A 21799-nucleotide genomic window follows, 5' to 3' on the forward strand; every position below is an offset into this window, starting at 1 on the left:
TTTGCGAACCAATCGGCTGCATTGTCATAAATATCAGTTCAGTTCTGAAAACGGCCGCCTTAAGGTTGTGTAAGTAACAAGGCACCCGGGCTGGTGTGAGAATGGCATTTTAGGACATCATCCTCTCTTAAAAAACATGTGGCAATGCATGAGAGTTTCAGGGGCAGGTTAGCAGAGTTTCCTCTTCAAACTTGATCAACGGGGGAGATTAAATTCAGAGCGAAGTGAATTGCGCCGGGAAGTTGGTCCTGGAGATATTCAGTTCACCTCGCAGTTTAGTCGGACTAAAGTGCCGGCCGCAAAGCTGTTAGGTCCGCGCTAAGCCGTACAACAGCCTCGCGGCCGGCACTTTAGTCGGATTTCTGCTCGCACCCTCAGGAGAGTGCGAGAATAAATCCTTAAATTGACCTTACAGCGCGCTGAATTGAATAGCTCCGGGAGCTCCTTCCCGTCGCTATCAACAGCGCGCTGCAGTGAATCTGCTCCATTGTGGGATAAGAAGCCTATTTCTTTATTAAGATAAAATAAAATACAAAATATCAGGAGTGCTAGTAGGTGAGAAATCATTCAGAACAATGACAACACAAATTTATATAACTTCTTCCTTTATTGCAAAATCTACTTAAGGTGCCCCCACACGGTGCGATAAAGCAGCCGATCCGACGGATTGGTACGATTTGGCTGCTCTATCGTACCGTGTATGTGCATGATATCAGACAGAGCGACCACCCATGGGGTCGTACATCGCACCCCCAGATCTTACTGCAGGATCAGTCGACCTGTGGATGTGATGTGTGATCCCATGTGGCATATCGGGCGGTCGGCCACCCGATCGCATAGTGGACCTCATTCAGTGCCGCTTGCAAAAAGCGAGCGCTCGCCCTGAATGAGGGCGACCGCTTTTTTTTTGGCAGCTCACTAAGCTGTGGGTGACCACCCACAGCTTTTCCGAGTGGCCAGGTGATGGTCGCGACCATCGGGCTTGCGACGAGACCCTTGTGGTAGGGTCTCGTCTGCCGCAAGCCTCAGTCAGCTTCTGGCTCTGATAGAGCCGGAAGTCACTACTGACATCACTGGTGATGTCAGTAGGGCCGCCCACAATAGGCAGGCGTTCCTTCAGGAACGTCTCCATTTGTCAAGCCACCCCCCCACCAAAACGGGGTGAGCTGTCGATCAAGCGAGTGAATTTTTAATCGCATTGCGCACGCCGCACGCGCAATTGCACAACCATCGACCCGCTTGCGAGCGGGTCTGAATGAGACCCAGTGTGGGGACCGCCCGATATGTCGGATTCCCCATCACATCGCACAGTGCATATCGCACCCTGTATGGCCATCTTTAGACAGTAAACATTTCAAAATCTTATAATAAATAATAATATCAGCACTTTAAGGATAGCAGTACTAAACTATGAAGCATCTTCATACCCGCAGAGAAATTCGAACATGACCCGCTGCAACACATCAGACAACATGAATTAACTATTTAAAAATAAATATATGTTGACTTTGACAGAAATGTTATTTGCTGTTGTGCGCGATACATTCTTATATAGTAAGTTCTGCCTGGCACACTCCGCTGTGAGGTCCGACATGGAACCCCAACCACTCCTTTAGGCATCCCAGAGAAATTGCCACCCCTCTGAGGTCTCCATCCAAATCCATCCAGGGGAAGGCTAAGAACAGGCTCCCCGGGTCAAAGTTCTGCCCAACCTACACCAACTGGAGGTCCGACTGGGACCTTAATGCCCCTAAAACCCGGCCAGGATCCAACTGGACCACCTCGCATTGGTTTCATAGCAAACGGCGCAGGTGTGTATCTTCAAGTTATTACGTTTTATTATGTTATGTCGTCCAAATCCATCCAGTGGAAGGACCAGAACAGGCTCCCCGGGTCAAAGTTTTGCCCAGTGTCCCCAGGGCAAAGTTCTGCCCAGCGTAAACCAACGGGAGATCCGAAGGGCACCTCAACCCCCTAGTATGGGTTCTGGGATCCAATGTTACCACCCTGAAGTTTTTGTCCAAAGCCATCCAGTGGATTGCTCAGAACATGCTCCCCCCCCCCCCCCCCTAAAACCTGGCCAGGATCCAAATGGACCAGCTCGCATTGGTCTCATTTCAATCGGTGTAGGGGTGTCCAAATGCATACACCGGTATTTGTCGCTATGTGGTCTAATAGCTTACTTTTTTTGATACTAACTTTGGCAGCTGTGGAAGATATTCGCCAACAAACACACATATATACAGTATATATACATACATTCATTTGGCTGAATCGGCTGCACGTCCAATGCAGACGATTGTTGAGTACTAATTGCTTGACAGGCCAGCTAGAGCGCGGTAGGTGGTTCCAGCCCTAAGTGATACATAAGTACTTACACATGCCACCCTATGCCATGATGCCCATCGTAATGCTGACAATATGCCATCCTAGTCTGTCACTGTAACGCAGCCACACAAGAGGCGTACTGCTCAGGGAGATGGAGAAAGCATATGGCCCTGTTTAATTCATATTTACAGAGAGAAGGTTATAAAAATATATACCAGTACTTAGAGTACTTTTTCACCTGAGCAACGAGCCCAAAACCCCACACTCCAACGATGAAGGCATTAGTGGTCAGCCACTGCCCAGCAAGCAACACTCAATTATTTTCAAATAAGTTAAACAGAAAGGAAAGATTGCCCAATGAAAAGTATATAAAAATAAGCAGTAGCTAAGTATGCAGCAAAGAGTAATTGCACGCCGTCCTGTGCCAGATATAATGCCATCTCTGGGTTTATTATAGAACATGCTATACGAGCTCGCTGATGAAATATCACAGACTGGACCGTTCTCAACTATTTCCACAAGTGACGCAACCTGGAACAACACCAGCAGGATTAACCGATTGTTCACATGAAGAAATTGTAACGGAAAGCAGAGCCGGGTGGGTTGTCTAAGCTGGGGGCATGATATTTGGGATTTAAATACAGGTAAACCATGTTTGTTAAGGGTTGGGCTATGCAAATGGGCAGAAATCAGAATCCACTTTAACAACGATCAGCAAATGCTTGAAACACTATGGAGCCGATTAGGCCGGATCTCTTTGTACGGACGCAAATAGCGAATATATGCATTTTTGTGCATCTCTGAGCCGGCTAGATCTATCTTTGCGTGAGCGTATGTCAGGCGGGTAACTTGGCGATGACAATTCGCTCGACGCGGAACGGATAGCGATCTTATAGGAGTGCTGCGCGTGTGCAGCTCGTGTTCCGTGCTATTCTCAGTCTTGCATATGGAGAAGGGAAGTCTGTGCCAGACGGATCTCTCGCACTAAGCATGGGGCTGGTGAACGTGGTCTTAATGATGAGAGTTGAGACTGTGGTCCGAAAAAAGAAACAGTGGGTGGTGCGGCAAACCACTCCAACCAGCCAGCAGGGATCTTCACATTAGCCCTACGGAAACTTGCATAAAGGTAGTAAATAATACTCCCGCCAGCATCACGCAAAGACCCCCACATTTTGCGTTCCAAATCAGACAGCGCCTCTATGTATTATACTGCCCAATGAAAAGCACATCAGCCTACGGGAGTTCAATTGATTTTAAGAATGTAGCTCCAGTCTTACATACACGAGAGCTATTCAAATGCTTTGCACGACTAGGCAGAGGCTGCCCTTATCACAGATTTCTGCTCGCACCCTCCTAGGTTCTGAGTAGAAATCTGTGAAAAGTAGAACTGTGAGGCTGGTTGTGAGTGCCACACGTGTCATAACTGCAGCGAACCCGGCACTTAACAAGGGAAAAACTGCTTAACGGAAATAATCCCGTGCATTCTCACAGGAGAGAGAGAGACCATTATAGGAAATAATTGTCTGAAAGTTCTTTTAAACTACTATTTATCTATATTAACTACCATGGGTAAGTAATTGAAATAATTGAGTAGCCCCCCGGCAGCTGAATTCCCCATCAACAATTGAATCGTCTCTTATAAGTCGCCACAAAATGAGTTTCAGTGTTCTCCCCAGGCTGTTTTCTGCGGGCACATCACCCGGCAGAAACAGCCTACCGCCCGGCACTTTCCCTCGCCGACCCCTGCTGTAGAACGCTGGCCTCTGAAGTGACCTGAGGCTAAAGAGGCCTCCGATCGCCTCAGAGGCAAGCGTTCCCAGTGATGCGCTGCGCGGGTGACATCTTCTGCAACGTGAGGAGCCTGCTGGATCTAGTTAGATCCAGTCAGAGCGGGGCAACGAGAGTGGGAGCACGAGCGGCAAGTCAGTAAAGGCAAGTTCTGGGCTGGTACCGGGACCAGCACAAGTCTGGGGGCAATGCCTAAGGGGCGCTATTTAAGCCTGGGGACACTGCATAAGGGACCAGTCTGGGGGCACTGCATAAGGGACACTATTTAAACCTGGAGGCACTGCATAAGGGACACTATTTAAGCCTGGGGGTACTACAAAAGGGACCAGTCTGGGGGCACTACATAGGGGCACTACTTAAGCCTGGGGGCACTGCATAAGGGCAAAGCTAAACTACAGGGGGCAATGCATAAAGGGAAAAAACTACAGGGGGCACTGTATAAAGGGCACAAATACAGGGGGCACTGCATAATGGGCACTTTTGAATGACAGCCAGTGGGGGAGTAGCCTGAGACCTGTCGGACTGGACTGGTAAGGGAGACACCCCTTTTCCCGGCACACGCATAATTGCGAAGGCCCCCACCCAGCTCCTTTTTGATTCCACCCGGCTGGAAAAAAATTCTGGGGAGAACACCGATTTTGCATAGGCCCGAGCCACACAAACACAAAATGGCCTCTGTGCCCAAGATTATATGACCACAAAATGATTACACAAAATCCAAAGAATTAAAAACCAGCTGGCACTGGCACATCAACCAGTGACACCCCGACCACCAGAGAGATCTTGAACCACCAAAACATATATTCTGCCCCAGTCTGTGCCACAAGATGTTACAGATGAGCCAGATCGCCCCACCCCAAAATGAAAAAAAAAAAAACATACCATCGTGCGCCTCAAAAAAACACAGACATCATAAAAAATATAGTAAAAATGACAGAGGGGGGATTTAAAATCAGAAAAAAAGTAACTGAAGTGCAAAGTATAAATACAATGCAATAAAATCTAAGTATGAACAAACCCCAGGAGCACAATTATGTTTGGAAAGGTTGTAAATTCACATTTAACTAAAAACGGCAAACTCGGCGGACGTTGACAAGAGAATATTCTGCAGCTCAATGAAGAACTTGTGGTCTAGCTCCTCACTAATTATACTATTTATGACACGGAGTGTTATATCTATATATAAACCAGTGGGAAAGGAGAGGCAGTCCTGGTAATTTAAATGGAACAGCCATTACTAAATGATGGATGTCTGGGTCCCAACTGCTTTCTGTAAGCCAATAAATGCAGTCAATGCAGCGACTGATGCTTTTCTCTAGCAAACCGCTGAAAATTGCCGAACAGAATTCATTATGCTGGACGGCGATCTCAGTCATCATTTGGGGAAAGGAAGGCAAAGCCAGGGCCCTGGCAATGTGCATCCTGGTCATATTGGTCATATCACCTAACCATTTAAGAGTAAAGTATTGGCAAACTGCTCTTAGGTGTCACCATCTTGTACTTATTGCTATACAGTTACCATTGGGACCCCTACCATTACCATACATAAGACAGGTGCAGATCCTCCAAAATAACAGTTGGTTTAAGCAACACAAGTTTCCATGGTGTCCCACATCTGGAGAGCAGGAATAATATGAGATATGGTAAGAACATACCTTTGTTATCTCTATTTCTACGAAGTCCATAGGGTTCCACAGGGTACCTTGGGGTATAGGTAATGACGTCAGACATCGGGCACCATAGAGTTAAGTTTTCAGTCCTCCCAGGATGCACTAGGGTCCCCCTCCTATACCCCGCCCCTGAGCCAAGGCATCTCAGTTACGTACCAAGCCATGGGCCGGAGGAGGAGAAGGAAGAGAGAGAAAAAAAAAAGATCTGGACACACACAAGAATCACATTCTCACCAGAGGGAGATGGAAAAACCGGCGACCAGAGTAAAGACCCTCTGCAGCACAGGTGTGACAGGGCGGGAGTCCTGTGGAACCCTATGGACTTCGTAGAAATAGAGATAACAAAGGTAAGTTCTTACCATATCTCATATTTTCTACATCAGGGTCCAAAAGGGTATCCACAGGATACCTTGGGGATGTCCTAAGCAGTATCCTTCAAGGGTGGGGACGCTCCTGTGCTGAAAGGAGAATCCGCCGCCCGAAGGAAGCATCCTGAGAGGCAAAGGTGTCAAATGCATAATACCTCACAAAGGTATGGACAGAGGACCACGTGGCAGCCTTGCAGATCTGGACTGCAGAGGCACCACGTCAAGCTGCCCACGAAGGACCCACAGACCTAGTGGAAGGAGCCCTCACAGAGGATGGAACCGGAAGGCCTTCATGAAGATAATCTTCTGAAATTGCCATACGGATCCAACCTGCCAAAGTTTGCTTTGAAGCAGGCCAACCCTTTTTACGGAAGCCATAGAGGACAAAAAAGGCGTCCGACTTCCTAAACGAAGAAGTGCGGTCAACATAAATCCTTAAGGCCTGCACAACGTCCAAAGTGGCCTCACCCACTGAAAGGTCATGTGAATTAAAAGCCGGCACAACGATTTCCTCGTTGATATGAAAACGGGAAACAACTTTGGGAAGAAAATCAGGACGAGTGCGCAGCACTGCCCTGTTCCCATGAAAAATCAGGAAAGGGGGTCTACAGGAGAGAGTGCCTAAATCAGAAACACGTCTGGCCGAAGCAATGGCCAGAAGGAAAATTGTTTTAGCTGTCAGCCATTTAAGATCCACTGAGCCCAGTGATTCAAACGGCGGTCCCTGGAGAGCCCTCAGGACCACAGCTAAATCCCAAGGCGAAACCGGTGGAACAAAAGGCGGCTGAATTCGAAGAACACCTTGCATAAAGGTGCGCACATCAGGGATTGTAGTAATCCTACGATGGAACCAGACAGACAGGGCAGATACCTGCACCATTAAAGAAGCAAGGCGAAGCCCATGGTCTAGTCCCGCCTGTAGGAAGGCTAACACTCTAGACAGACGGAACTCCCGAGGTGCATAACCTCTCGGCCTACACCACTGGAAGAACATATGCCACACACGATGGTATATTCTTGCAGAAGATGGTTTCCGAGCTCTTAGCATAGTTCGTACTACGGAGCTGGAAAACCCCCTGGACCTTAACATGGCCGTCTCAACAGCCACGCCCTCAAAGACAGCCGAGTCAGGTCCGGGTGAAGACAAGGACCCTGTGACAGTAGGTCCGGTCGTAGCGGCAACCGCAGAGGAATGTCCACGGACAGACCCTGAAGGTCTGAGAACCAGTGCAGTCTGGGCCACGCGGGAGCTATCAACAGGAGCGTCCCTCCTTCCTGTTTGAATTTCCGGATTACCCGTGGAAGAAGGGAAAATGGAGGAAAGAGATAAGCAAACCAGAGCGTCCACTGGACGGACAGGGCGTCCACCAGAGACGCCTTTTCGTCTCTTGTGCGAGACCCGTACACCGGCAACTTGTTGTGCCGTGACGCCGTGAGGTCGATCTCTGGAAGACCCCACCTGTCCACCAGAAGATGAAAGACATCCTGGTGCAGGGACCACTCCCGCGGATGAACGTCCTGACGACTGAGAAAGTCCGCCTCCCAGTTGAGGACTCCCGGGATGAATACTGCTGATATGGCCGGGAGATTGCGCTCCGCCCAGACCAGGATGCGGGACACCTCTATGAGTGCCGCCCGACTTCGGGTTCCTCCTTGCCGATTTATGTAAGCCACGGTGGTGGCATTGTCCGACTGGACCTGCACGGAGTGACCCCGGAGAACCCGATGTGCCTGCTGGAGAGCATTGAAAACGGCGCGGAGTTCCAAGATGTTTATTGGAAGCTCCTTCTCCGCTTGAGTCCATTTGCCCTGGAACAAGTGTGGACCCATGACCACTCCCCAGCCCCGAAGGCTGGCGTCCTTTGTCAATAGGACCCAGTTCGCCACCCAAAACGGACGACCTTTGTTGAGATGGGTCGTCTGTAACCACCAGGCAAGGGACAGGCGAACCTCCGGAGTGAGCACCATCGTCTGGGATTTTAGACTCTGAAGCAGTCCATTCCATTTGGACAGGATCAATTGCTGCAGAGGTCTGGAGTGAAACTGGGCATATTCCACCATGTCGAAGACTGACACCATGGAGCCCAGTAACCTCATCGCCGAGTGTAGAGACACACGGCGACTCTGCAGACAACTGCGCACCCTCAACTGCAAGGCAGAGATCTTTTCCCCCATCACAAAGATCCTCTGCTGACTGGAGTCCAATAAGGCTCCGAGGTGCAGAATCCTCTGAGACGGGATCAGGGTGGACTTTTGCCAGTTTATCAACCAGCCGTGCCGTTGCAGTACTGCAATCGTCAGATCCAAGTGGCGTAGAAGGAGCTCTGGAGACCCTGCTACCAACAAAAGGTCGTCTAGGTACGGCAACATGCGGACTCCCTGCAGCCGCAGGAACGCCGCCATGACCGCCATAACCTTAGTGAATACACATGGTGCTGTCGCCAGGCCAAAAGGTAATGCGCGGAACTGAAAGGGATTCTTGCAGATTGCAAACCTGAGGAACTGTTGGTGACGTAAAAGAATAGGGACATGCAGGTAAGCGTCCTGTATGTCCATCGACACCATGTAATCCCCAGGTTCCAGCGCCAGAATGATGGACCGTAGGGTCTCCATCCGAAACCGCGGTACCCGCAAGGACTTGTTGAGGGCCTTGAGGTTGAGAATCGGATGGTACGACCCATTGGGTTTCTGCACCAAAAATAGATTGGAATAGAAACCCTGGCCCCTCTGGGAGAATGGAACAGGCATTATAACTCCAGCCTGGAGCATAGTGTGCAAAACCTTCCGCAGTTCCATGGCTTTGGTCTGGTCTAAGGGAAGACCCGTGGTGAAGAATTGGGATGGGGGCCTGTGCCGAAAGGAGAGGGCATACCCGTGAGAAACCACCTCGTGAACCCAAGTGTCTGTCGTAGTTGCCAACCAATACTGGGCGAACTGCAGCAGGTGGCCTCCCACTTTGGGATGCCCCAAAGGGAGGTCCGGACCGTCAGGCCGCAGGCTTGTCATCAGACTTAGGGGCCGGACGTCTGGTACTCCAGGCCTGTTTCCTGGGCTTGGCCGATTTCTTGGGCCCAGCCTGTCGGGGAAAGGACTGTGCCTTAGGCCTACCCTGGGCCCTATAAGGCCGAAAGGACGACGTACCCGAACTGGAGGAAGGGACCGTAGCAGACAGGAGACATGCAGACTTGGCTTCCGCTAGCGTGGCCACAATTTTGTACAGATCCGGACCAAAGAGGACTTCTCCATTAAATGGCAAAGCTTCCAATCCCTTTTTGGAATCAGTGTCCGGCTTCCAGGATCGCAAGCATAAGGTGCGACGAGCAGCAACAGCTGCCGAGGAAATGCGAGAAGTGAGGGTACTAATATCCAAGGTGGCTTCATTGATGTAAGTGGCCGAATCGCGGAGGTTACCTATCAACTCGGACTGTTCAGCCGAACAGTCGTAATCCAAAGACGCCTCCAAACTATCGGCCCAGCGCTCCATAGCTCTGGCTACCCAACATACGGCCATAGCCGGTCTGGATGCCCCCCCCCCCCCCCCTCCATAGCATCCTTCAAGGAGGGCATGGGCAATGTGGCACTTCGGACTAGGCGTGTCACATGAGAGTCCACCTGAGGGGATTCCCACTTAGAGAAATAATTGTCCGCAAAAGGATAAGCCACCGCTAAACACCTGTGAGGCTGATACCGTTTGCCAGGATGTTTCCACGCCTCCTCTATATGGTCTACTAACTGACCCGAAAGAGGAAACACTGTGGAGTCACCCTTAATATCCTTGAAAAAGACGAAACTGAGATGCCTTGGCTCGGGGGCGGGGTATAGGAGGGGGACCCTAGTGCATCCTGGGAGGCTGAACACTTAACTCTATGGTGCCCGATGCCTGACGTCATCACCTATACCCCAAGGTATCCTGTGGATACCCTATGGACCCTGATGTAGAAATTCTGAATAGAGCCACAGCTTGTTGGGATGGAACCTTCCATCAACCTTGGGGATCCAGGTACGGAACACCCCGAGACATGAGAGACTGGACGCTGATGCCTGCTGCCGACACAAACTGTGGTTTCCAGAGATATGCAAGTGTCTTATTTAAGGCAATTGGGGGACCCTAATAGAGGGAACACTTGTATTTGCAGGGAAACAGAGGGAACACTTGTATTTGCAGGGAAACACTTAATTGAAGAGGGCATATTGGAAGTGCAACATTCTATAATATAGGAGAATGATAGCTGAATATATTGAAAATACTCTTTTTTTTCTTCTTTTTTTTAAAGAATACATGATTGGTGTGAAATGCCACCTTGTCTTTGGCGATGGGTGCCCTCTTTCCGTTACAGAGAATATACCACCCACAACACACTCTACCCCATGGCCTTGAGCTTCTATAATGGAACTTTGGCATTAGCCTTATAATTTATGCTAAGGGGAACATGATCCCATATATCATGCCGTTTTATACACAACTACTCTGAAGTATAACATGAGCATTTGGAGGAGGTGTGTGGCAACTACTAGGAGACATGTTGCTTTGCCACAGGATGATTCCTTTGAAACATTTTCTGCAATAAAAAAAAAAAACGGTACCTGTGTGGCTTTGGTTGGGTTTGGAAAGGCATCACTTAAAGTGCAAATTAAATAAACGCAGGGCCTGCTCCAGAGATGTAGGCTAACCCGATGGTTAGCGCACGTATCCGATGGTGGAGGACTACTGCGCGTGTACCTCCTACCATCTGCAAGCTCGCTCGCAGGGCCTCCCAGCCGCAGCCTAATTGACAGGCTGTGGCGTTTCGGAGGCGTTCCTGGGCAGCATTCCCTGAAACGCGTGCCTGTTCTGGGAGGAACTAGGCCAGTTCTGAGTGCAAGGATGCAGACTTCCTGGCCTCGCAAGTCGCCAGGACTCGGTCAAGCTGCGGCATGCTTCATCGATGGTTGCGATTGTTCCGATGGTACAGAGTGTAAATGTATTTGCATTTTAGATGAACAGAATTGGCATAGCCACCTGCGTGCGGCTCTGCAGTTCTGTCCATCTCTGAACCAGGCCCACAGTGTGTTGGACAGGGCTCATGAGTGGTCTCTACGTGCACCATTTGCAAACATAAGAAGGTATACTCAAACCGTATGTAGGAGGCTACAGAAACTCCCTACTCACTGCCATATTTTTTAAAAACTTCTGGATCCAGCCAAGTGACAGACTCGGGCGGGTTGTATAATACACATTTTGGCACCTTCAGATTATATAGCTCAACAGACTTTTGGCTACAGAACGACATTTGCTTAAACACAGAAGCAAAGTAGATTCCATCCATCGCTCTCACTCTATAGACCACAGAGCTGACCATTTTCAGACAGATCATCATGGCAGCAGCCAGATAGTAAATGCTGAAAAATGATATATACGGCTGACATAAGCTTTTTCACTTTCAAAAGCCATGAAGATTTACCTAGTTTTTAATACAACTAAACACAAAAATGAAAATAGTTCTAATGACAGTGAGCTATAAAAAAAAATACATATTCCTCCAAAACATCATTAAGCAGTGCTATTATCAGTACACCATGGCATGCAATAATCCAGCATACATCATTGCCATTCACTCAGGCTTTGAATACAGCACTGAGGACGCAGAACTGCTTATGGTGCATACACACGGTCAGATTTTTCCTTCAGATCTGAACGATAACGATTTAAAAATCGTTCAGTCGTTCATATCTGAAGAAGAATCTGACATATCTGACGATGAACGATGCGCGTTCCCGATGGTCAGATAACGATATCCGACATTGGATGTGTTTGCAGTCAGACTTGGACAATTCCATTCATTTTAATGCAGTCAAAAATCGTTCAAATCGTTCAATCGTTCATCTGACAAATCTGACCGTGTGTATGCTCCATTATTGTTATACATATGGAGTAGCATTATATCATGGATGACCTATATACTTGTTTATATGTAAATCAGATTTATGCAGCATTAACATATTACTAGGGAGTCAATTTGCATAGAATATTCCTATTTACATTTTCGTATGATCTCTCATGAAGTTAAGCAAGTTGCCTGTAAAAACCCTTACGCAGAGCTCAGGGAGGGCTTATTGGATGGCCAAATGATCACATTTATCAATTTCCCAACAACTGTGATGGTAAAAATTGTTAATGAAGAACCAATTGCTTTAGTTTTTATTCCTAGTTCATCACCTAAGTGATTCTTCAGCGTTTTCAGATTTTCTTCTCCAACCTTTATGTATGTTCTATGTTATGTCACTTGTAGTGCACCTTTGCCCCTTTGAATGCATTCTATTCATCCACAGTACTGTAGAATATTCCAGCGATTCCAACTGCGCGCCACTCTGTACAGCATCGTGAGCGGTGAGGAGTGCTGTGGAACAGCAGTAGAGGCCCCTCTGCCTGAGGACCCTAGCACCCCTGGATCGCTTGGTGCACATAGCGGACAAATAACATTAAGTGCCCAGGAACTGGTTCACTTGTCCAGCCAGGAGTATTGAATATCCTCCCCCTTGGGGTAGATGTTAGGACTAATACGTCAAGCTACACTGGACATCATAAGGAAGTGGCTGGCTGGTAATGTACCAAACACTAACATCAGTTACCATCACAATACTAACCTTTTCATCTGCATACTAACTGGCTGTGACTGAATATTAATACTGCCTGCTAACTGGCTGTGACTGAATATTAATACTGCCTGCTAACTGGCTGTGACTGAATATTAATACTGCCTGCTAACTGGCTGTGACTGAATATTAATACTGCCTGCTAACTGGCTGTGACTGAATATTAATACTGCCTGCTAACTGGCTGTGACTGAATATTAATACTGCCTGCTAACTGGCTGTGACTGAATATTAATACTGCCTGCTAACTGGTTGTGACTGAATATTAATACTGCCTGCTAACTGGCTGTGACTGAATATTAATACTGCCTGCTAACTGGCTGTGACTGAATATTAATACTGCCTGCTAACTGGTTGTGACTGAATATTAATACTGCCTGCTAACTGGCTGTGACTGAATATTAATACTGCCTGCTAACTGGCTGTGACTGAATATTAATACTGCCTGCTAACTGGCTGTGACTGAATATTAATACTGCCTGCTAACTGGCTGTGACTGAATATTAATACTGCCTGCTAACTGGCTGTGACTGAATATTAATACTGCCTGCTAACTGGCTGTGACTGAATATTAATACTGCCTGCTAACTGGCTGTGACTGAATATTAATACTGCCTGCTAACTGGCTGTGACTGAATATTAATACTGCCTGCTAACTGGCTGTGACTGAATATTAATACTGCCTGCTAACTGGCTGTGACTGAATATTAATACTGCCTGCTAACTGGCTGTGACTGAATATTAATACTGCCTGCTAACTGGCTGTGACTGAATATTAATACTGCCTGCTAACTGGCTGTGACTGAATATTAATACTGCCTGCTAACTGGCTGTGACTGAATATTAATACTGCCTGCTAACTGGCTGTGACTGAATATTAATACTGCCTGCTAACTGGCTGTGACTGAATATTAATACTGCCTGCTAACTGGCTGTGACTGAATATTAATACTGCCTGCTAACTGGCTGTGACTGAATATCAATACTGCCTGCTAACTGGCTGTGACTGAATATCAATACTGCCTGCTAACTGGCTGTGACTGAATATTAATACTGCCTGCTAACTGGCTGTGACTGAATATCAATACTGCCTGCTAACTGGCTGTGACTGAATATCAATACTGCCTGCTAACTGGCTGTGACTGAATATCAATACTGCCTGCTAACTGGCTGTGACTGAATATCAATACTGCCTGCTAACTGGCTGTGACTGAATATTAATACTGCCTGCTAACTGGCTGTGACTGAATATTAATACTGCCTGCTAACTGGCTGTGACTGAATATTAATACTGCCTGCTAACTGGCTGTGACTGAATATCAATACTGCCTGCTAACTGGCTGTGACTGAATATCAATACTGCCTGCTAACTGGCTGTGACTGAATATTAATACTGCCTGCTAACTGGCTGTGACTGAATATCAATACTGCCTGCTAACTGGCTGTGACTGAATATCAATACTGCCTGCTAACTGGCTGTGACTGAATATCAATACTGCCTGCTAACTGGCTGTGACTGAATATCAATACTGCCTGCTAACTGGCTGTGACTGAATATCAATACTGCCTGCTAACTGGCTGTGACTGAATATCAATACTGCCTGCTAACTGGCTGTGACTGAATATCAATACTGCCTGCTAACTGGCTGTGACTGAATATCAATACTGCCTGCTAACTGGCTGTGACTGAATATCAATACTGCCTGCTAACTGGCTGTGACTGAATATTAATACTGCCTGCTAACTGGCTGTGACTGAATATCAATACTGCCTGCTAACTGGCTGTGACTGAATATTAATACTGCCTGCTAACTGGCTGTGACTGAATATCAATACTGCCTGCTAACTGGCTGTGACTGAATATCAATACTGCCTGCTAACTGGCTGTGACTGAATATTAATACTGCCTGCTAACTGGCTGTGACTGAATATCAATACTGCCTGCTAACTGGCTGTGACTGAATATTAATACTGCCTGCTAACTGGCTGTGACTGAATATTAATACTGCCTGCTAACTGGCTGTGACTGAATATCAGTGCCTCATACATTGCTGCTTATACCCCTGCTATTAAGATCGGTGCTTAACTTTTGTGTGTGTATCTTTTATACATAATTTTGATATTTTTTACATGTCTTGATATTTTTATCCAGAGCCGGATCCGTGCTTTATAGATATATTGTGGCAACAGTTTTATTAAATATTTTCCATCTGTGTATTTTGAGTGACAAAATAGGTTTTTTAACTGTAATATGTGCAATGAATATAATATTTCTTATACCAGCAGCCGTACACAAGCGCTCCTATTTTTTATATCTTTAGGAAACCAACTTTCATGTATCTATAACACGATCAATATAAATGTACTTAAAATTTTTACTTGGGCAATATGTCTTCACTGCAAACGTTTGCTGTGGACGGTCTCGCAGTTGAAGTGGAGGATGCTGCTTAGCTATGTCTGTGCACACACCCTAAGGGATCTGGGGTTAAGAGACTAATTTCAGTGAGCAGAACTGTTCCTTATCCCTCTCCAGCTCTGGTTTACCACATGGGAGAGGCTGAATACTGACACACAGCTGTAGCGTATACAGAGCTACCACATGGCCGGCCAAACAAACATAAATATGCTGGCAAGTGAGCGGCGCAGATGGCAGGAAATGCGGAACGATCACAAGAAGCTTATTAAAGGAACAACGGATAAGGTCAGGACAAGCTAGGCAGCCACAGGTTGGAAAGTGCAAACAATGGAACAACAGAGTGTCCGCACACGTAACCTTATCAAGGACACCGGATAAGAGAGGTGAAGCAGTGGGATAGAGAGAGTATAATAAACGCTACGGGATGATTTTCTGGATAATACCAACTCACTGGAGGAGCTATTGCTGCACCGGATCCAGGCGAGCGGGGGAAAGACGCCATGCACCAACGTTGCCGCAAAAATATACAAGCATGTACAGTACATGCATGAGCTATTGGCTGGCCAATATACTGTCCAAGCTTTTGATGGGAGGAACTGGGCAGGCCGATAATGAAAAGGTGCACTGTGGGTGGGATCCCTGTTTTAAAGATTTTTTTTTTCTCCACCTAATATAATTATAAATTACCACCTTTGAAGTGGGAAAATATCAGTCACAGCAAATGGCCCCATACGAAGAACCTGGCTAACAAAAATGCCATAATAGCTTAATGCAGATTTATTTAAGAAAAAAAGAAAAAAGTTGTTTGTGGTATAAAGCAGCCTAGTTTCACGAGTCGGGATTACCAGCTCCTGTGGGCTAGCCAATCCCCTATAGATATTGGGCAGCCTTCTCTGGAAAAATAGGCATGCAGGGCACCATCTCAGTTTAACTGTGAGCTGTCGAGCCAATCTCCTCCATTGTAAACTCCAGTCATGTGACCGGCTCAACCAATAACCAGCCTTTCCTCTTACATTCGGGCTATTTAACTCTGCTCAGCCGCAGCTCAGTGCCCTAACTTCGTCTTACCTTCCTAGTTTCTCAGACTCCCTTGCATTCTGTGCGCCTCCTATCATTCCATTGTGCTACTCTGTTCTTCAGTTTACCCGTGCCTTGTGCCTCACATTACTACGCAGTACATTCTCCATGACAGCTGATCTCCTGGTGCCTCACAGTCCTATCAATACATTCTCTATTACAGATGGCCTCCTGGTACCTTATGCCTCACAGCCCTACCCTGTACAGTCTACATTACAGCTGAAATACAGGTGCCTCTCTGTGTATCTTAGTAAGAATCTCCATTCCTGCGATCTTCTCAGCATCTTATGTCTCCCCATACTACAAAGCATCAGTCATCACATCTACTGAACTACAAGTGCATCATGCCTCCAAGTCTTCTCTCTTCCTTCAATCCCTGGCATTCATGGAGCATAGTTATTACCGATCATTTATTTTCCTTGAAATACTCTACGGCAGCCCTTACAATGGGTAGCTTCCCTTCTGTGTTAGGTAGGAACTGGTAGACAAAATTTAAGCTCCTGGATGAGATATATATATATCAGCATTTTCCGTTCTCCTGTGTCTGAGTGACTTCCCAAATTGTCTCTGAGAAATGTATACATAATTTCGAACAACAAGGGTGGAAGATTTCGGCGGCCATGGAGTACCTAAAGGAGAAATCATTTTATGTACTTCTAATTTGCAGGTTTACTCTAATTGTTCTGTATTCCTAAGACTTTCTGTCCTGGTTAATTATATAGCGATTGGTCGTGAATGCAGTAGGTTCTCTTATTTTCCGCCGCCTCTGGGTAAAAAGATGGCAAAATTACCTCCTGGCTGAAAATAAATGATGATACGACGTTTGGCAAGAAAGATATAACGGCTCCTGGTACCACTTTATATATTGTCCATATACGGCGGTAGGGCCAACATAGAAAGAATTCCTTCACACCTCTATGGGGCGTGAGGGAAAACTTCCAATGCCGGTGGATGCGATGTTCCGGAGTGTCACATTGCGTATAATCGAGTTCTCCCCATAGATCTTTAAAAAGGTGTTTTGCACCACATTGCCTGTAACTCTAAAACCCTTTTAGCAAAAGGCTACTACCACCAGCAAACACTACCTTCATTGTCATCCATCTCAGAGCCACTTCCTGAATTGAAGCATTAAACATTAGACTGAGATCCCATGGAGCCACAAAGGAGCTAATAGAAGGCGAAACCTCTTCACTACTTGAAAAATAAAAAAAATGAATGATAAATTTTCCTGTGGTCTAATTTGGTCTTCAATATAACACACATCTCTGATACCCATTACGTTGACTGTTGATAAGGCAAGATCTTTAAAAATCAAGTATGAGTTGAATGGTTACCTTAGCTGAAATTATTTTAGGGTCGCACCATCAAAAAACGCTACCACCCTGGAGGGTTTACATTGACCGCATGTCTCAAAACTGTTTATGAGACAAAATCTACCTTCTTCCCAAATGCAGTTTCCTCCACGTACCAGTACTGCCTATTAAGAGTAGGGAACGCTTAGTGCGGTTTAGGAATGACTATGCTTCTTTAAAGATGGATGGTGCGGCCTCTATCCAGCCGTACACTGTTTTAATTTTACAGCCAGATCTGCTCCTGGAGGTAGCCAAATGGTGTTACCCAGAAAGCCATCCTTGTCTTTGGCTTGCAGCAATAGATGATGGTATCCCTTGGATTGAAGAGAAGGTAAGGCCCTATACTACACAAAGATAAACACTACATGATCTACCTGTGCTTAATGACAGGAGAAAAACACTTGGGGAAGAGCTGCTATATATAAAATAAAGGGGAGTTTTCTATATACCGGTCTCTACCTAACTTAACAGGGAAGCAGCTACTCCTTGTAAGAGCAGCTATGGAAGAACGAAGAGACCAAGTGTGGCTTTCTTGAAATCCAATGCTTTGAGAAAAGACCCTGCAGCGCAGAAAAATCCCAAGGAAAATAAAGGAAACATTGATAGAGCATGTATTTGGATTGTATCTTCAGACTGCTATTGGTGATTTATAATTCTGCCATGTCACGCGACTACCATAGCAACAAAAGTCACAGGAAACATGATGTAGTGAGCAGAGAGGCTTTGAAACAACTTCCTGAGCTCCGTTTCAACTGTGACATCCTTCCCCCTCCTTTTACCACCTCTGCCATCACATGGCGAGTCGAGAGCTGTGGCAGTCATACTTGAATACCATCCAAAGAAGAAAAGAATATGGTTGTCCATCAAAGCACCTTCATGGTCTATGGTTTCTCACCATCATCAATGGTTCATGTCAGCGCATGCACACCGAAGACAAAACAACGAATCGTGGACCATATGTGTCCTGCCCTTAATGGTAAAGCCCATCAATCATCAATGACTAACTTGAGTATTAAAAAGGTGAGAATGATTTGAAGGAGGATAGCTAAGGGATTGGACATAAAAGGGTGCTTAAGTTGCTATTTGAAGGAGAAGTGGGCTATGTGGAATCACTGCTTCAAACAGACTTGAGTTGGCATTACCATGTTTCTACTACTGTGGGGCCGCTAGCTCCTTTGTTCCAGACCCTCCAACATAATCCACCAGGTAGAAAATGCTCTGGACTTTCCACTTCATTTATGATTGCAGTCACCTGTGTGAAACTAGTTAATTGATTAGAGTTGTGTTTAAACACGGGAGAGGGCAATCATAAATCAAGTGGAAAGTCCAGGACCAGAGCATTTTGTAACTGGTGCAAGAGGCCATGTTGGAGTCTAAAGCTGGCCACACACTAGACCAACTTACATCCAACTTGTTGATTGGTTGGAATGAAAATCTGGTAACGTATGGGAATAAATGATGATCAGCAATTTGCTCCTAAATGCAAGAAAACAGATGAAAATGGTCGTCAGACAAGTTTGTTAAATGTTTGATCTAAACTATTTGTTCAAACAGTTTTGGTCCATTTTCCAGCATTTGGGAGCAAATTGCTGATTGTATACCTTACCAGATTTTCATTCCAAACAATCAACTAGTTGGCTGGTTGGACAGATAATCTTTAGATGTGCGGAAAGCTTAAGCGACGTATTCAATAAGCGGCAAAATCAGGCGATTTCGCAAGAGGCAATAAAAAAATGTCCGATTTTCAGCAAAAAACAGGCGAAAATGGGAGGGGTGAAAATAAACAGGCGAAAAGTTTTCACCATCTCAGACCAGGTTAAGAAAAAAAAAAAAAAAAAAATGCAAAATCCCTATTTTTGCCTAAAAATGTGGGGATTTCTTTCAGAACCCTTTTACACATTGCACGGGGTTGCAACAGGCATTTATGAACGTTTTTTTTTTAAAAAAGTGTGCTTTTACGACACAAAAATATATTTGCACCCATTTTAACATACCCCCAATTTACGTGAAACAGTATTTTGCGGGGGGGAAAAAATGTCTATCATTTTTTTTAACACTTTTTCATATATGTTAATTACTGCCAACCGACACAATGCAAGTACCCTAAATACATTTATTATGGCCAATAATACACTTCTAAGTTTATTTCCGATGTTCGTCAGACATTTTTTGGGGTACAGACTCAATTTCCCACTTTTTTGCCCATTTTCGCACCTCCCGTTTACGCCTGTTTTTTTTTGTGAAAATCGCCCGATTTTGAATTGAATCCGGCCCCATTGTGCAGCTGCTACTCCACTGATCCTAAATTTGTTTGAAGAGTGGTAAAAAAAAGAATAATAATAATAATAATGTCATTACGACTGAGCCCACGTCACACCTAAGTTGCATGGTACGCGTAGTGGGAACAAGGGTACAAGCTGCTGTTTTCCACCACAGCCATGGGACAGAAGAACACCTGGAGATGATGACCAGGAAAAGGGTAAAATTATAAGGGGGGGGGGGGCTACAGGGATTGGCTGAGGTGGAAAAATAGGAGCTTTCTTTCTGATGGGATCACCTACAGGTCCCCCCACCCCCATATATTGGCAGAGGTGACCCAGAAACGTTGAGTCAATTTAATAGTTATCTATAATTGTACTAATCATCACCCACACACTCTGGTGTAAAGCTGTATGTACATTAACCTGATAGAAGGAGTTCTAGGGGGCAGTATACATAATGGACCTGACACTCACCAGCTGCTGCGTTACTAAAAGTCTCAGCAGGTCAGATAGACCTGCAAGGCATGCTGAGCCTTGTAGTTACACAGCAGCAATCAGTCTGCCTATCCGCGCCTCAGAGTGTGTAATAGAGAGGTGGACTCACCTGTACACTGCCTGCCTGAAGAGCTCGGTGAGCCGCTGCACCCCATCTGCCCCGGGATCCCCCTTCTCCAAATCTCCCCTCACCCATCTCTCTATCTCCGCACACACTTCAAACAGGCGATCCATGATGGGCGCCGCCATCTTGAAAGAAAGCCCGCCCTATTCGATGCCATAGTAACCCGGCGAGGTGAAGGATGTCAGTTGCCCATTGGAGGACGGTTCAGGAGACAAGGGATGTGATTGGATAGATAGGGGCCGGGCTCTGATAGGTGTATAAGAGCTGTTTGTCTGTCATACAGAGAGCAGCACATGGCTGTGTTTATTATTCCATCCTGACAGGCAGATGTACAGCACTGTACCTACCTACCTGCTGTGTACCTTGTGTGACAAGAAATTAGATCAACTGAGCCGCACACAAGCCTATTAGTGATTTACGTACATATATATATATATATATATATGTATATATATATATCACATGCTCATATAGGCAATTAATTAATTAATTGACTGTACATTGATTTCCTGTACAGATGCTGCATTAAGCACTCAAAAGTTGGAATTGATTTACATGAGTGCAAGCTACTCTGGATCTCTTGCGTGCATGAGAAATTGTATTTTACAACATTAACAAGAAATAAACCAACAACTTCTATGGGGCAGAGTGTTTAAGTTTGACAATTGATAAGTGTCTTTACTGATGGAGACAAGGAAGTGAGATTTGGAGAGTCGGGTATATTTACTAAAGTGCAGATATTTACAAATGGAGATGTTGCCCATAGAATTTTCCTTCTCTACCCCTGTCAGCAAATGTTCAAAAAGCTGTGCTATAAATATTAGTTGGATTTTATGTCTATCCCTCATAGTACTGTGTAGCACCATTATTAGGCTATTTTGTCGTGATTTTCAAAAAGGTTTGCTTTCTGTGTATTGTTATTTATGATTGCTATGCTGTGTGCGTGCATAAATAGTTCAATGGAACATTTTATTTGCAATGTGTTGGCTGTGCGACGGGTTTCAGTGTGGCCCCATCGTAGGCCAACATATTTATGTTTGAGGTACAAGATATTTTCTTTTCTAGCGTCAGTATTGCTAATAAGGTCGTCCTTTATTACCGATATATATAGATGATATAGATGACCTCTTGGTTTTCTAGAGAGGCACTAAGGAATCTTTTATTAAAGTTACTGAAGATCACAATGCGAGAGCACACCCTGCCAAATTTACATACAGTATTAGCAGTGGGGAGGTGACCTGTTTGGATGTGAGAATTGGCCTTATAGATGGTAAAACTGAGACCTCA

General features: G+C 45.7%; 1 protein-coding gene across 1 annotated transcript in view; it reads right to left on the bottom strand.

Moving 5' to 3' along the window:
- The window catches only part of ATXN10 (ataxin 10), a 132335-nt gene extending 111669 nt beyond the window's left edge, over positions 1–20666 (bottom strand). The window contains exon 1 of the mRNA XM_088478372.1: positions 20498–20666. Within this exon, the coding sequence (XP_088334498.1) occupies positions 20498–20637 (140 nt within the window). The 5' untranslated portion in view covers positions 20638–20666. The remainder of the gene's footprint in view (positions 1–20497) is intronic.
- Between the last annotated feature and the right edge of the window lie 1133 nt (positions 20667–21799).

Source organism: Taudactylus pleione, unplaced genomic scaffold, assembly GCF_031769625.1.
Source record: "Taudactylus pleione unplaced genomic scaffold, aTauple2 ptg000212l, whole genome shotgun sequence".
NCBI classification, from domain to species: Eukaryota; Metazoa; Chordata; class Amphibia; order Anura; family Myobatrachidae; genus Taudactylus; species Taudactylus pleione.